Below are 17,542 nucleotides of genomic sequence, written 5' to 3'. Positions count from 1 at the left end.
CATCTACCTTATCTATCAATCAGCCAATCAGATTTTTCTAACTTAATTCCGATTGGCTGATAGAATCCTATCAGCCAATCGGAATTCGGCGGACGCCATCTTGGATGACGTCATTTAAAGGTACCTCATTCGTCGTTCAGTCGTCGGCCGGGATGGATGCTCCGCGGTGGCGGAGCGAAGAAAGAAGATTGAAGATGCCGCTTCATGGAAGATGTTGCCGGAAGGAAGAAGACTTTGCTGCCGCTTGGAGGAAGACGTCGCCGGAGGAAGAATTCTTCTTTGCCGCTTGGAGGAAGACATCGCCGGAGGAAGAATTCTTCTTTGCCGCTTGGAGCAAGACATCGCCCGATCGGATTAGGAGTTCGGCCCGGTGTGGTGAAGACAAGGTAGGGAGATCTTCAGGGGGGTAGTGTTAGGCTTTTTTAAGGGGGGTTTGGGTGGGTTTAGAATAGGGGTATGTGGGTGGTGGGTTGTAATGGGGGGGGGTATTGTATATGTTTTTAAATGCAAAAGAGCTGAATTCTTTGGGGCATGCCCCCACAAAAGGCCCTTTTAAGGGCTGGTAAGGTAAAGAGCTTTGAACTTCTTTTAATTTAGAATAGGGCAGGGAATTTTTTTTATTTTGGGGGGCTTTATTATTTTATTAGGGGGCTTAGAATAGGTGTAATTAGCTTAAAAATCTTGTAATCTTTTTTTTATTTTTTGTAATTTAGTGTTGTTTTTTTTGTAATTTAGTTTAGTTTATTTAATTGTATTTTTAGATAGATATTTGTAGTTTATTTAATTTATTGATAGTGTAGGTGTATTTGTAACTTAGGTTAGATTACATTATAGCTATGTTAGGGTTTATATTTATTTTACAGGTAATTGGGTAATTATTTTAACTAGGTAGATATTAAATAGTTCATAACTATTTAATAGCTATTATACCTAGTTAAAATAATTAACAATTTACCTGTAAAATAAATATAAACCCTAACATAGCTATAATGTAATTTTTTTATTTTTTATTTTTTTTTTAAATCATTATTTTTTTATTATTGAGAACTTCACACATCACAACAACCAAATCAAATCAGCCATTTTTACATGTATAAATCATATTATCCAAATAGATTGGAAGCCACCGCTTCCAATGCTTGTGCCGAGTCTTATAATCAGAGCATCTTATGACACCTATTCCTACATACATACATTAACCTTCTCGGTATTCCTAAATGGGGGGGGAGAGGGAGAGAAAAAAAAAAAAAAAAGGGGGGGGGCAGAAGTACCACCACCAAGAAGACACCGAAATGAGCCCGCTCAGAGTTTTAGCTTTTTACAGCCAGAGTGCAGGGAGAGCCTCATTAGCCACCATCATCATAAAGTGATCATTATTCTTTAAGGGTGAGACAAATTGAATCTGGGCCTGTTGGGGCCAAGAGATAATTACCCTCTTCCACTTATCAAAGAAGAGCCTGAAAGCCTTTTCCGATCCCCCAACTAGAAATTGTCGTTCAATAATCATTTGTAGCTTAATAGTGTTGACAAGTTCGTTTACCGTGGGGGCTTCACGAGCTCCCCATTTGCAAAATATCAGATGACGAGCTGCCAGAATAACCATGTTGATTAATTGTCCCTCCCCTTTATATCGCCCATATTCCTTTAAAAGAAAGATATAACTTAATTGGAGGGCACATTCCTCTTGTACAAACTTGTTCACCCAGAATTGTATTCTATTCCAAAATTGTCGGATTTTAGGGCAGTCCCAAATACAGTGTTGCAAATCCACTCCTTTTTTCTGGCATTTAAAACAATTCCTCTTATCCCCATTTTGGTCCAATTTACTCATAATCCTTGGGGTTAGATAGAAATTATTTAAAAGCTTAAACTGCGATTCTTTCCAGCTTACTACTCTCGTTGCAGCGTCTGCTAGTTTAATGCTTCTTTCAATATTTTCACCTTGCACTGAAGTGATATATTTAGTAAGAAACACTTTCCTTTTCTTAATTTGTTCTTTCCCTGATATATTTAATAATAATTTATACCAATATGATATGGATCTTTTCCCCGCCGCGTACAACTTCACTCCTGAATCAATTCCTGGATCCCAGACCATTCTACATGTTTGCAAGATTTTTAGGAGATAGCTTCGGGCTTGTAGATAAGCAAAGAATGTATGTTTGGGTAACTGATACTGTTCGGATAATGTTTCAAATGTTTGTAACACTTGTCCTTCACCCTGAACTAACTGGAAAAAATAACATAACCCTTTCTGTGACCAAATTTTAAAGGCCGCATTATTGTTTATCCCAGATATGAAATCGGGAGTACCGATAAATGGCAGATATTTAGAAATGTAAAACTCTTGACCAACTGAACCGCAGAATTTCTGCCATGCACGAACTACATTAGCAAAAGTTAAAAGCGTGCTGACATTGCTGGGCAACCTCCTGAAAGGATGGTGTAAAATTGCCTTAAGATCAAAGGGTTTTAGCAGTGTAGCTTCCATGTCATAGTAGGTCACACTATTGGCTTCCGTTAACCAATCTACTCCAAATTTCGTTAAAGCCACTAAGTTATATTTTGCAATGTCCGGCAGGGCGAGCCCTGCATATCTTTTGTTTTGAACAAGTTTCTCGATAGCTATACGGCTTTTTTTCTTTCCCCATATAAATTGTGCGCATGTTTTGTTATATCTTGCTATGTCTCGTTTGTTGATCAATAGAGGCAAGTTTTGCATTAGGAACAATATGCGTGGAAAAACAATTGTTTTTATCACAGCTATTTTTGCAGAAAGTGATAGAAATTGTATGTTCCACTTTCTTAGGCTTCATTCTAGACTCTCAAAAACTCAGAAAAATTCATATTATACCATTCTTTGGGGTTTTTACTTATTTTAATACCTAAATAATTTAACGATTTTACTTCTTTAAACCCATGTTGTAACAAGCTCTCTCTGGTTTGATTAATCCAGAGCAACTCTGACTTTTCCTTGTTAATTTTATATCCAGAGAATGAGGTAAAATTGTTGATAATTGACAGACATTTAGGAATGTTTTTTTTTGTCTGTTGTAAGAACAGCATCATGTCGTCTGCGTATAATGAGATTACAACATTATGTTCCCCAACTTCTATTCCCTTTAGTTCTTTCCTGAGTTGAACTGCCAATGGTTCTAGTGCTAAATCAAATAGCAGGGGTGACAGTGGACACCCCTGTCTGGTACCTCTTTGCAGTGTTATAAATTGCGAAAGTTCACCATTAACCAACAATTGGGACCTAGGATTGGTATAAATCTTTTTAATTAACTGAATCAGATTTCCTTCAAAACCAAATTTCTTAAGTGACATAAATAAATGATCCCAGATTATAGCGTCAAACGCTTTTTCTGCGTCGATCGTAAGCATTGCCATATCCATTTGTGATTTTTTGTTTGACAACTGTGTGATGTTATAATAATAATCTAGATTAACCAGCACCCTACGCATATTCCGGACCGGGTTTCTCCCTGGAATAAATCCAGATTGGTCATTGTGTATCAGTTTTTCCATCCCTTTTTTTAATCTGTCTGAAATAATAGCCGTTAAGATTTTATAGTCTTGGTTCAGGAGCGAAATTGGACGGTATGACCCCAGTTCCTCTGAAGCTTTCCCTTTCTTATGAATTAAGGTCACTGTAGAGTCAGTGAAATAGAGTGATTTCAGATTCCCATGTATAAAATAGCTGTTATATAGTTCTACTAATATTCCCGAGATTTCATTTTTGATAATTTTATAGAATTCTGCCGGGAGTCCGTCAGGCACCGCAGCTTTGTTTGTTTTAATTCTGTCTATCATATTTAAGACTTCCTCCTCTGTTATCGGGGAATTCATCTGTTCTAATTCTTTTTTGTCTATTGTTGGGAGACTGATCTGTTGCCAAAATTCGGACATTTTTGTCTTATCTATATCCTTACACGCATACAATCCCTGATAATATCTATGGAAGGCCTCTCTAATCTCTGTCGGTTGAGTAAGCATTTTCTGTCCCTCTTTGATAAGTGGAATTAGGTTCTTTTTTTTTCTGTGATTTATTAATTTTGCTAGATACTTGGAGGCAATCCCCTGATATCCTTGGCAAAATGCCCTGATTCGGATATCCTCCTTTGCCCATTTTTCTCTGAAAAAAGTCTCACGCTCTGATTTGGCTACTTTGTACCGGTTCCAGGTAGATCTATTTGGGTTAGCTACATATCTCCTATATGAGTTTTTCAGTTGGTTTGCTAGTTGAGTCTCCCTCTCTGTTACCTTCCGCTTTCTTATGATCATATAGTTCTTGATCTCCCCTCGCATTACTGCTTTCCCTGCTTCCCAGAGTACTTCTGGGCTACTCACATCCTGTCTGTTCTGTCTGAAATAAACCTTCCATCTATCAGATAAAAATTTTCAAAACTTTTCATCTAAAAACATATATTTCGGGAAGCTAAACGTATTGCTACTTCTATTTTTGATCTCCTTATCTTCGAATTTCAGGCTGATTATTGCATGATCTGAGATAACTATCTCATCGATATGTGTTTCTATTCCCATTGTCAATAGCCTCTCTTCTATCAAAAACATGTCTATTCGTGAGAAATTTTTAAATGTTTTAGATTCGCACGAAAAGGCCCGCTCGTCTGGATGCTGCAGACGCCAAATATCTTTTAGCTTTAATATCTTTGCTAAACCTCGCAAAATCTTGGCCTCTCTATTATGTTTCCTGGAGGCCCCTGATTTTAGCCTATCAATCTCTGGATTCATTGTCGCATTAAAGTCTCCCGCTACCACTATGTTTTGGCCTAAGTATTTTACCAATTTATTTTTTATCATTTCCCAGAATTCTATCTCAATTTCATTGGGACCATAAATGTTACAAAACGTCCACAGTCTATTATTGATTTCAGCTTGAACAAGCATAAACCTCCCACTCGAATCTAATATTTGATTTTTTATTGTATATGTCAAATTCCTATTAAACATTAAAGCTACTCCGAGTTTCCTACAATTACATGGCGTTGCTATGATTTCCGCTATCCAGTTAGTTTGTAATTTTTGTAGTTCTGCTGCCTTCAAATGCAACTCTTGCAAAAAAATGACGTCAGGCTTTTGGCGTTTTAACATTTTTCCTTTTAATAGGGGATGTGACACCTCCCACATTCCATGATACACACTTCAGCATTTAATATCTATAGTCATAATAAAACAACAAAAATAAAAACCTACGATTTTATAATAAAAACCTTTATCTAATATAGTTACCTTCCTTCCTCTCAATCCAGAGAAGGGATCTAATCTGATTATCATTACTACATATATGCCTACCGCACCTGGGGTTCCCCGGCGGTCGCTCCTCCCGGTACTGACCAGGTCCAGCCCTGTTCCACTTCCGAGATCATACGGGATCGGGTGTTCAAGGCCGAATGGCGGTAGACCTGCCATTCAAAACATAACTTTCTCAAGATTCTGAGCTCACTCAATAGAAAAGTGGACAGAAAGATATAAAAAGGAGGGGGAAAGGACGAAAGAGGAAAAACAAAAACAAAACAAAACAAAAAAAAAACAAAAACAAAAAAAAAACAAGAAAGTCTCCACCCCAGCCAAGCCTCCCCCCTTTCTGCAACTAAAATAAGTAATCAACAAATTATACATCTTCATTATTTCAGGTTAATGATTGAATATGGACTTCCTATCGAATCTCTATGCCTTTTTCAGAGCAATATTTTTTAGCATCTATTGCTGTATTTAAAACAGTCACATTCCCTTCTGAAAAAATTACTATTTTGGTTGGGTACCTCATATTAGCCTGGATCCCTGCCTTGATTAAGCTAGAACAGTAAGGTGCCATTATCTTCCTCTTTGAGGAGGTCTCTGCTGAGAAATCTTGGAACAGGAAGACAGGTCGCGTACCTATCTTGAACCCCTGAGTTTTCCTATAATGTTGCATAATCTGTACCTTATGTTGGAAATTTAAGTATTTAATTATCACCATTCTGGGGCACAAGTTACCTTCCTGTGACTCCCTAGCTGGTCCTGTTCTATGTGCTCTTTCTACATGTATTTTTTCTGTCAGCTGCATTCCTAACAATTGTGGTAAGGTAACAGAAGCAAATAAAGTTAGATTTTGAAATTCGATTGACTCTGGTAGTCCAATTATACGGATGTTATTCCTACGCGACCTGTCTTCCAGGTCCTCTATTTTAGATTGCATCGCTTTTATTTTGCTCTCATAATTGACCCAATTAGTGTCATGTGCAATTTGTCTATCCTCAACCGCTGAGATTCTTTGCTCTACTTCTAATATTCTATTCGAAAAAGACCTAATCTCAGTAGAGAGAGTAGCTATCTCCTTTTTAACTGAATCGAATTGGGGTAACAGCATTTCTGCCAGTTGATTAAGTGTCAGCTGTTTTTCAGTGCCTGCTAGCTGGGGGTCCATGTTATCCTCCAAGCCTATCTCCTGTGCTGACTTGGACTTTTTGTCTCTCTTGGGGGGCATCGCAGGGGACCTGACTTTTAAGTTAGGAATATACCTTTCCATGAGGTGTGTAGTGATGTGTAGTGGTGTATTAGTGTGAAAACTTTAATTTGTGTTTTAAGGAGAAAAAAAAATAAGTAAATGAATAATAAAAAAATAAAAAAAAACGGAAGAGAAATACACCACTCTTCCGCTAATCCGGCGTGGATCAGGTACACCTTTTAACTAATGGTGCTACATGTGAAACTATAATTACACTAATACCTAGAACAAACAAAAAATATATGGTGCTCCTCCTAAGGAGCCCAAGTGAGGCTATCTAGAGCCTGTGTTATCTAAAAGAATAAGTGAAAGTGTGAAAATTTTTTTTTTTTTTTTTTTTTTTTTTAGAAAAAAAATAAAGTGTTCAGTATATTTAGACAGGGTCTGACTGTCTCTCTGCGTGTCTTCTCCCCTGGCTAATTAACACAAACTAAGACAAATTGGGTGCTCCCCCTTGCGTCCTTTTACAAAATATTTCTATCAATTCGTATTTCTAGGGTTTCTCTAAACAAGTTATTTATACACTCTTTATATCTGTTATCCTATACCCTGACTCCCTTGCACCTATCCAGTCAGCACAGATAACTTTCCTCTTCTACTTTCCCCTTTTCCTTGTCTTGACCTGCTGGTGTTATATCTTCCCTTTTCTTTCCCCTCTCCCCTCTCTATTCTCCTCCCTCTCTCTCCCCCTCCTCGCTACCCTTCCCCTTCTCCTTTCTTACTGTCTATGGAATATCTAGACAGAAAATTTTATCCACCTTGTTACCTATCTTAGCTCCAGGGGGCTCTTATCTACATATGCTGTAAAAAGAGCCTCTTCACATCAATATTATTGCAAACAAAAGTAACATATGCAAGATATACTGTGGTGGGGAGAGAGAAGAGAAGAGAAGAAACAAAGTAAGAGAAGATAAAAACACCATACATTTTGAGACTTGCAAGATAGAAAAAAATGTCCCAGCAGTAAACATCAAATAGCAGCACAATTAATCCACTGCTTTTTATATATCATCATAATTGTTCTGGTATTTTCCTGTCAACCCAGTCCACTGTCCAATTAAGTGCTTAACTGTTTGGCCTCCCCTCATAAAGTGCCAATATGAAGGTTTTTCCAAAGAAAAAACAAAAACAAAACAAAACACAGTTCTCCTCCACCACAGCTTCCTGTTTTTGCTAATGGTTCCCAGGAAAGAGAGGCGAACCTGAACAGTTATGCACAAAAAAAAAAAAGGAAAAAATAGAAATCGGGCTGTACCGACACACCAGCCAGTTCCTTGCTTCTCAGTCAGATTTCCTTTATCTTTTATGAGCATCAGCTGCCTATAAACAGTTAGGCGAAACCTCCTGCTATCTGTGTTAATGCCACTTTCTCCTCCAAGGAGATATCAACAAGGCCAGTCCCAGTAGCCCCCACTCACTGCCCTCCAAATTTGCTTATTATGGCTCAGCGGGGCTTTGTCCGATTTGCAGAATGTGCCCGCAGTTCCTCATTTAAAAAAAGACTTGCCACTTCTCTGCTCTGTTTGTGACTTGTTACAGTTAGTGCGCACCGCTTTCAGGGCTTACAAACTTTTACCCACTCCATGCTTTATGGCTTGATTTTTAGCAGTTTTTATTCTCCAGCTACCCCTCCACTATAATGTGCATTAGTACCCCCAAGCAGCCAGACCGATCTCTCTTCGGCCCCCCTTTTAACACACTTCTTAGGCACCACTGTTCTCTCCACTTTCATATGCTGACACACAGACGCTACTTTACCCGCTCTTGCAGAGGCAATGCTTGCGTGACCAGCTGCTTGTCAACCGTCCTGCTGCCGTGTACTTTTATCCTCCGCTTGCTAGGATCCAGGCGAGACACCTCCCATCTGTTCCTAGGCAGGTCGGGTGGACGACTGCCACATGCAGCTCCCTTTCAAAGGGGTGTTCCGGAGTGGTGCGGTCCGAGTGTGTGCTCTCTATTTTCTGTTGGGGGTCTTCTGCCTTCCGGCCTCAGCCTCTCTATAATGTAATTATTAATTATATTGTAGCTATCTTAGGGTTTATTTTATAGGTAAGTATTTAGATTTAAATAGGAATATTTTAATTAATAATATTAATATTAGATTTATTTTAATAAGAGTTTAGTTAGGATGTTAGAGTTAGATAGGGTTATTATACTTAATATATATATAATTATAATAACGATATTAACTATATGAACCCTAATATAATTAGGGTTAATATAGTTAATATATATAATATAACTATATTAACCCTAATATAATTAGGGTTAATATAGCTGGCGGCGGTGTAGGGGGATTAGATTAGGGGTTAATACATTTATTATAGGTGGCCGCGGTGTAGGGGGATGTAGATTGTAGGCAAAAGAGCAGTTTACTTTGTGACAAAGCCCCGCCAAAAGCCCTTTTAAGGGCTGGCAAAAGAGCTGTTACTTTGGGGCAATGCCACGCAAAAAGCCCTTTTCAGGGCTATTTGTAGGGTTAGACTTAGGTTTAGTGGTAGGGATAGTTTAGTATTTTAGGGGTTAAATAATTTAATATAGATGGCGGCGGGGTAGGGGGATTAGATTAGGGGTTAATAATTTTAAAATAGCGGCGGGGTAGGGGCTCACTTTAGGGGGTAGGTAAAGTAGATGGCGGCGGTGTTAGGGGCTCACTTTAGGGGGTAGGTAAGGTAGATGGCGGCAGTGTTAGGGGCTCACTTTAGGGGGTAGGTAAGGTAGATGGCGCCGGTGTTAGGGGCTCACTTTAGGGGATTATAGATTTAATATAGCTGGCGGCGGTTTAGGGGTTAATAACTTTATTAGGTAGCGCCGGGCTCTGGGAGCGGCGGTTTAGGGGTTAATACATATTTTATTGTTAGGCTAGTGAGGGGGGATAGCGGATAGAGGGTTAGACGTGTCGGGCTATGTTAGGGAGGCGTGTTAGACGTGTCGGGCTATGTTAGGGAGGCGTGTTAGACAGTGCGGGTGTTTTAGACTTTAGTCAGGTTTTATAGGCGCCGGCAGTTTCTAACGTGCCGCAAGTCACTGGCGACGCCAGAAATTTGTACTTGCGCAGATTTCTGGACATCGCTGGTTTGTCAGACTTACGGCACGTTAGCATCTGACGGCGACTTATATAGGATAGCTTGAGTTGCGAGCTGAAACTGCGGGCGACGCCGGTTCCCTCGCTTGTGCCGCAAACTACGATCTATATCGGATTGCGCCCCAGGCTGAAGTCCTCAACGAAGCCGGTCAAAGTGGTCCTCCAGACGTGCAGAAGTCTTCATTGAAGCTTGGCAGAAGAGGTCCTCCAGATGGGCAGAAGTCTTCATCCAGGCGGCATCTTCTATCTTCATCCATCCGGCGCGGAGCGGGTCCATCTTCAAGCCATCTGACGCGGAGCATCCTCTTCTTTCGACGTCTTCTTACTAAATGACGGTTCCTTTAAATGACGTCATCTAAGATGGAGTACCTTGAATTCCGATTGGCTGATAGAATTCTATCAGCCAATCGGAATTAAGGTAGGAAAAATCATATTGGCTGATGCAATCAGCCAATAGGATTGAAGTTCAATCCTATTGGCTGATCCAATCAGCCAATAGGATTGAGCTCGCATTCTATTGGCTGTTCCATCTTCAAGCCATCTGACGCGGAGCATCCTCTTCTTTCGACGTCTTCTTACTAAATGACGGCTCCTTTAAATGACGTCATCCAAGATGGCGTACCTTGAATTCCGATTGGCTGATAGAATTCTATCAGCCAATCGGAATAAAGGTAGGAAAAATCATATTGGCTGTTCCAATCAGCCAATAGAATGCAAGCTCAATCCTATTGGCTGATTGCATCAGCCTATAGGATTTTTCCTACCTTAATTCCGATTGGCTGATAGAATTCTATCAGCCAATCAGAATTCAAGGGATGCTATCTTGGATGACGTCATTTAAAGGAACCGTCATTTAGTAAGAAGACATCGAAAGAATAGGATGCTCCGCGTCGGATGGCTTGAAGATGGACCCGCTCCGCGCCGGATGGATGAATATAGAAGATGCAGCCTGGATGAAGACTTCTGCCCATCTGGAGGACCACTTCGCCCAGCTTCGTTGAGGACTTCGGCCCGGTTGGGTGAAGACTTTTCAAGTTAGGGTGATCTTCAAGGGGTTAGTGTTAGGTTTTTTTAAGGGGGTATTGGGTGGGTTTTAGAGTAAGGTTGGGTGTGTGGGTGGTGGTTTTTAATGTTGGGGGGATATTGTACTTTTTTTTTACAGGTAAAAGAGCTGATTACTTTCGGCAATGCCCCGCAAAAAGCCCTTTTAAGAGCTATTTGTAATTTAGTATAGGGTAGGGCTTTTTTTATTTTGGGGGGCTTTTTTATTTTATTAGGGGGATTATATTAGGTTTAATTAGTTTAAAAACTTGTAATTATTTTATTATTTTCTGTAATTTAGTGTTTGTTTTTTTGTAGGATAGAAAAACAAGGGGCGCCAACATAGTGTGAATCAGTTTGGAAAACTGGAAAACAGTAGTTATAATAAAATCTACTCACAAGTGGAGTGGCACCTAGGACCAACTGGGTGCATACAGGCAGGCTGACATTCAGGACCAGCAGTCAGTACGCTGGGGGTCTCACCCGGGAGACCTGTGGGTGGGTCAGATGAGGTAGATGGAGTCGGCTGTGTGTCGTCTGGTGAGCCGGATCGCCACTGTGGAAGTCCAAAGGGCTGTGTTGTTTATCCCAAAAGGGTAGCTGCTCACACGATCAGCCTTGTTTCCAAACGAGTTTCCAATGTCAGTGTATGGAACAAAGGGATAAAAACCAAACTGGGTATAACCACTGCAAACTGTGGTAATATTAAAAAGGCACAGAAAAACGGGTCTGTCTAAAAACAAGTATTTAATTGCTACGCGTTTCTCAGTCCGTAAAGGACCGTTTCCTCAGGCATATACAAAGGTGTTCAACAGGCTACCATTTATACCTGACAGTGACCCGGAATCAAAATGTGGAGGTTATCTCCAAAGATTTGACAATAAAATGTTAAAAAACAAAAATACAATAAAAAATGGAACATGTATCAAAATTGTGTTTGAGCAGCAATCAGATAATATATTCATATCATGAAAAAAGAAAAAAAAAAAAGAAAAAAAAAAAAAAAGCTAAACCTGTGTATGTATCCTATCCTAGCATACACAAGGTCAAGGGTTCGATCCCAACCCAGAGGAAAACATATATATATTTTTTCTAGTTTATATATATTCTTTATTGATTATATACAGATTTGTTTTGCACACTAAACAATAGTCACCATTGGGATCTTATTTTCATATAACCCAATAGTCTTTTGAGGTGACAACATGTTTATCTATAGGATAGGATACATACACAGGTTTAGCTTCTTTTTTTTTTTTTTTTTTTTTCAGAAACACTATCACAGGTGTTACTCATCAATGCAAATGCATGCTGTTTTTATGTTTGTTCTTTTTGTTTTTTGTTTTTTCATGATATGAATATATTATCTGATTGCTGCTCAAACACAATTTTGATACATGTTCCATTTTTTATTGTATTTTTGTTTTTTAACATTTTATTGTCAAATCTTTGGAAATAACCTCCACATTTTGATTCCGGGTCACTGTCAGGTATAAATGGTAGCCTGTTGAACACCTTTGTATATGCCTGAGGAAACGGTCCTTTACGGACTGAGAAACGCGTAGCAATTAAATACTTGTTTTTAGACAGACCCGGTTTTCTGTGCCTTTTTAATATTACCACAGTTTGCAGTGGTTATACCCAGTTTGGTTTTTATCCCTTTGTTCCATACACTGACATTGGAAACTTGTTTGGAAACAAGGCTGATCGTGTGAGCAGCTACCCTTTTGGGATAAACAACACAGCCCTTTGGACTTCCACAGTGGCGATCCGGCTCACCAGACGACACACAGCCGACTCCATCTACCTCATCTGACCCACCCACAGGTCTCCCGGGTGAGACCCCCAGCGTACTGACTGCTGGTCCTGAATGTCAGCCTGCCTGTATGCACCCAGTTGGTCCTAGGTGCCACTCCACTTGTGAGTAGATTTTATTATAACTACTGTTTTCCAGTTTTCCAAACTGATTCACACTATGTTGGCGCCCCTTGTTTTTCTATCCTCCTAGATTTCCTGATTCATCACACCTTGGATTCAAGCGGAGCAAGCCATTTGTTTTGATCCTTTGAACTTTTGTTCTTTATATATCCTTTATATTGAATTTGGACTTTTTATCTCTGAACACTTATCACATATTGGACTTTTCAGTTTTTTGAGTTTAATCAAATTCAACTGTTCACATATTTTGTTGCAAGTCTTTAGTTCTTTGCAATATTCCAACTGATTTTTTGTTTAGGTATCACAATTGTTTCATGATTTTTTTGCTTATGTATCACAATTGTTTCAAGTCTTACGGTTTGTAACAAGTCACACATTCTCCTTTGATTAACAAGATTTCACTCAATCATATACACATATACACCTCTACTCTCACATACTTATCTGTCACGGTTCAACTCACACGATACCAGAGGAATTTCATTCACATCAACACAATTTCTATCAACACTACAGCGCATCCCCTTAGTTTTTTCTTATAGAAAATACTTCTATACTTTGTTTTTTTGTACTTTATTTAATTTCATTGTAATTAATTTAATTTAGGGAATTAATTTAATTATAGTGTAGTGTTAGGTGTAATTGTAACTTAGGTTAGGTTTTATTTTACAGGTAAATGTGTCTTTATTTTAACTAGGTAGTTATTAAATAGTTAATAACTATTTAATAACTATTGTACCTAGTTAAAATAAATACAAAGTTGCTTGTAAAATAAAAATAAACCCTAAGCTAGCTACAATGTAACTATTAGTTATATTGTAGCTAGCTTAGGGTTTATTTTACAGGTAAGTATTTAGTTTTAAATAGGAATAATTTAGTTAATAATAGTATTTTTATTTAGATTTATTTAAATTATATTTAAATTAGGGGGTGTTAGGGTTAGGCTTAGACTTAGATTTAGGGGTTAATAAATTTAATATAGTGGCGGCGACATTATGGGCGGCAGATTAGCGGTTAATAAATGTAGGTAGGTGTTGGCGATGTTAGGGACGGCAGATTAGGGGTTAATAATTTTTAACTAGTGTTTGCGAGGTGGGAGTGCGGCGGTTTAGGGGTTAATATATTTATTATAGTGGCGACGATGTCCGGTTCGACAGATTAGGGGTTAAAAATGTAATTATAGTGTTTGCGATGTGGGGGGGGGGGGCTCGGTTTAGGGTTTAACTACTGACTTTTAAATGCGGTAGGAGTCTTGACAGGGGAGGGTCTACCGCTCACTTTTGGTCAGACTCGTAATACCGGCGTTAGGCAAATCCCATTGAAAAAATAGGATACGCAATTGACGTAAGTGGATTTGCGTTATTTTAGAGTTGCGCCAAAAAAGTGAGCGATACACCTGTACCTGCAAGACTCGTAATACCAGCGGGCATTAAAAAGCAGCGTTGGGACCTCTCAACGCTGCTTTTTAAGGCTAACGCAAAGCTCGTAATCTAGCCGTAAATTATTAAATTAAGTTATGGGGGCACCTTATTCTGGTAGCAACCAGCTAGGCCTTTTACCCTTAAGCATATGAAAATCTTAATTTTTACTAGGATTCCCTGTGTGTTTTAATGGATACATGAGCAAAGCAGAGAAATACTATAACATGTAGGTTTTACCTTATAACTTTATTACCTAATTTTATACATATTATACTAATATTCTTTGACATAAAATTTTCTTTGTGATTAATTACTCTCCCCCCAGGTAAAGTTCCTGAAGGACAGTGGCTTTGGTGGTGCTATGGTCTGGGCTATGGATCTGGATGATTTCCTTGGTACTTCCTGCAATGAGGGCAAATTTCCATTGATCAATCACCTGAAATCTCTGCTAAAAGGTAATATCCATATACAAAATTATTTATTTGGATTTAAAACTATACAATGATTTTGTTGGCAAAATTTGCATTGTTTTGCTGTTCAGGGACAAAACCCTAGAAAATACATAATTATGCAGTACTGCAGCTAGTTAGTGACAGATATGAATAAGCTGTTGCACTAATCCAACAATCCGTGGGAAGCAGCTTCTAGGGTCAGGGCAGGGCCAGATTGGCCTACCAGGATACCAGGAGATCTCCCGGTGGGCTGCAGCAGCTGGGGCTGGAAAGCTACAATTTAAAGGGGTGATTAATGGAGGCAATTGGGTTGTAGTGTGCCTAAATAACATAAATATGGCACTTTTTATTTAATACAAAGTCATATAATTTAATTCTGACAAAAGTATTGGGGAAGGAGTATCCCAGTAATCCCCTTTTAGAAAAATGGGGCATGTGCAATCTGCCGACTCAACGGAAAATTGGGCTGGTTTTCATATATTTCCAGTGCTGCTTTTTATTCCCAGTCCGGCCCTGGGTCAGGGTTCTGGTTGCTGAAAGATCCACTCCAGCCTCTCTAGGAATAGTAGAAAGAACAGCATTGCCATAAATATACTACAGGAACAGTGTACAAAATAAACAGTGAAAGTGCATTGCAAAGTCTTTTTTAAATATGCTTAGTTAAACATTTATGGCTAGATTGCAAGTGGAGCTCAAAACTATAAGGGCTATTGTGTGTTAATAACATGGCACGAGCACAGTCAGTATCTCTTCTATTTGTGTGCTAAAACACAATCATGGCCCCCTTCCAATGGTTCAAAATGCATTGTACTTACATAGCACAGCTATTAAATAATACAGTGAGCAGTACCCTGGGATGTACCTAAGATGATGTGAACATTTCTAAAGTAGATGACCCTAATTACCTAAAGAAATAAATGACCCAGTTTGAATCAATGATCCTGGAGACATGAGCCCCTGGTTTTCTTTGTTCGGTGTCCCTTCAAACGTAACTGTAGCTTAACACTATAGCTACAGATAGGAGGATTTAAAACGTAGGCCAATGCTTGTGTAATAGACTATAATTTGTGTGTGTTTGTACCCAGGGCTTGTTTTTTTTATATTTTTTCTTTTGGTTTTATTCTGGTTTTATAATTTTTCATTTTAGGTTCAGTCACAAACTGCCCTGGAGATCCCTGTGACTCTTCCCAACCTCCCCCAGTTGTACCCAAATCCTCTCCACCAGACAACCCTAAACCACCAGCTGGTACTGAGGTCGACCCTAACTACTGTGCTGGTAAAGTTGATGGTTTCTACGTTAACCCTGTAAATGCCAACAGGTTCTACCGGTGTGTAGCAGGCATTACCTACTCTCAGCAGTGTCCAGCAGGGACTGTGTTTGACTCCAGCTGTACATGCTGCAACTGGCCCTAAGAAGACCATCTCCACATTAGCTTAATGTATCTATAGCAACTGCAATCTCAATAAATTCACAGCTAAATATGCAACACTTCCTCGCCTCACATCCTGTACATTTACATCTATAAATGTGGCTTTTTATGTCATCATTAATAAAAATAAATATTTTAAGTGATAACAATATTAAATATCTCAGACTTTTTGGCTCTGCAACCCCATACCTTAAAGCCCCATATCTTAAAGGGACATTGTACACTATATTTTTATTTGCATAAATATTTTGTAGATGATCCATTTATATAGCTCATCAGGTAGTATTTTTATAAAAATGTATAGTTTTGCTTATTTTTTAAGAACATTGTGCTGATTTTCAGACTCCTAACCAAGCCCCACAGTGCCAGATGTATACATGGGGTTACAGACTCCTGCTAGCTCCTGTGTATGTTATCTGTCTTTTCATATGCAGGGAAGGAGGGAGGTGGTGAGTGTCCGCTCTTTTTGTTCACCCAACCCCTTTTAGTGGGTGTTCCAGACTACCTCATCAACAGTGCTAAACTGGGAGCTTCTAAGTAAGTTTTTAAAGGATTTATACTGGATTTTCAGATCAGTATCTGTGCATATTTTTCTTTATATTAGTGTCTATTACATGCAGTTATATGAAAATTGGTGTATACTGTCCCTTTAATATCACTTGGCTATACAGATATAGTCCGATGCATTGATTGCCCTTGAGCATGGGGCTCTGTCTCTCAAGCAGGTGTGGGAACTCTGCGGAAAGTAAAGAAGAGGATAGTGATGGGCCTGGTTGTCATACTGCCTGACAGCCAGTCAAAAATGTGACAAGCACCACACCAAAAGCCATGTCAGGCCTCTGACAACCATGTAAAATCACTTAGAGCATCACACATGGCACCCTGATCTAAAACTTACTCAACTCTTAGACATCTATTGACACTAATAACATTTTAGGAATCTGTATATTTATCATTTGGGCATTTTAAAACTAGATTACAAGTGTAGCAGAAAATATTAACACTGTTGATTGCTAACACTGCTTTCAAGTTAAATCAACGGCGCTCTTATTCTTACGCTCATATTACGAGTTGAAAGCAATATGGTTGTGATCGAGCAAAAGCATCAGACGCACTAACATCTGGAGGTAGGAAAATGCAGCCTCGCTAACTCTCTCACCTTATAGATTGCTATGGTGAGCTCTACAAAACTCTGTTCTGGCTTTCGCTTGAGTACTAACCTTAAGGTTCACTAAGCCAAAATGTGCTAAAGCCGAAGGTGTGTAAAGAAATAGTTGAAATACATGGATACAATAGATTGGGTCCACAGGATGTTTAAGGATAGCGCGTGAAGGGAATATGATAAGTGTTTCTAATGCAAAATGAAAGGTAGCCCTTTACTATCTTTTGGGGCTAAGGACATGCAGCTATGGGGGCCGATTAATCAATGCTTCAACTGATCATATGCTGGAATTCCGTGTCAAATTAGACGCCAAGTTGATCCGCTGGAGTTAACAAATAAAAGATTAGCTTTAGAGAAATGTGCTTATTCATGGACAGGAATGAAATGGTAAAAATAAAGTTTCAAAAAGAATACAAAACTGTCTTCATATGATGGACATTCAGGGAAGATCATTTGATAAATAAAGATATCCGTGACATTGATGCTTCTTATTTATCAA

The 17,542-nt window shown here is 38.9% G+C and overlaps 1 protein-coding gene across 1 annotated transcript in view; it reads left to right on the top strand.

The window, feature by feature from the left end:
- Positions 1-16,026, top strand: part of LOC128651714 (acidic mammalian chitinase) — a 35,126-nt gene extending 19,100 nt beyond the window's left edge. The window contains exons 10-11 of the mRNA XM_053704699.1: positions 14,325-14,454; positions 15,599-16,026. Coding sequence (XP_053560674.1) covers positions 14,325-14,454; positions 15,599-15,864 — 396 coding nt within the window. The 3' untranslated portion in view covers positions 15,865-16,026. The remainder of the gene's footprint in view (positions 1-14,324; positions 14,455-15,598) is intronic.
- Positions 16,027-17,542: the final 1,516 nt, after the last annotated feature.

This window comes from Bombina bombina, chromosome 3 (assembly GCF_027579735.1).
Source record: "Bombina bombina isolate aBomBom1 chromosome 3, aBomBom1.pri, whole genome shotgun sequence".
Taxonomy (NCBI): domain Eukaryota; kingdom Metazoa; phylum Chordata; class Amphibia; order Anura; family Bombinatoridae; genus Bombina; species Bombina bombina.
Note: the sequence above shows the minus strand (reverse complement) of the source record. Positions and strands in the feature narration are given on the sequence as shown.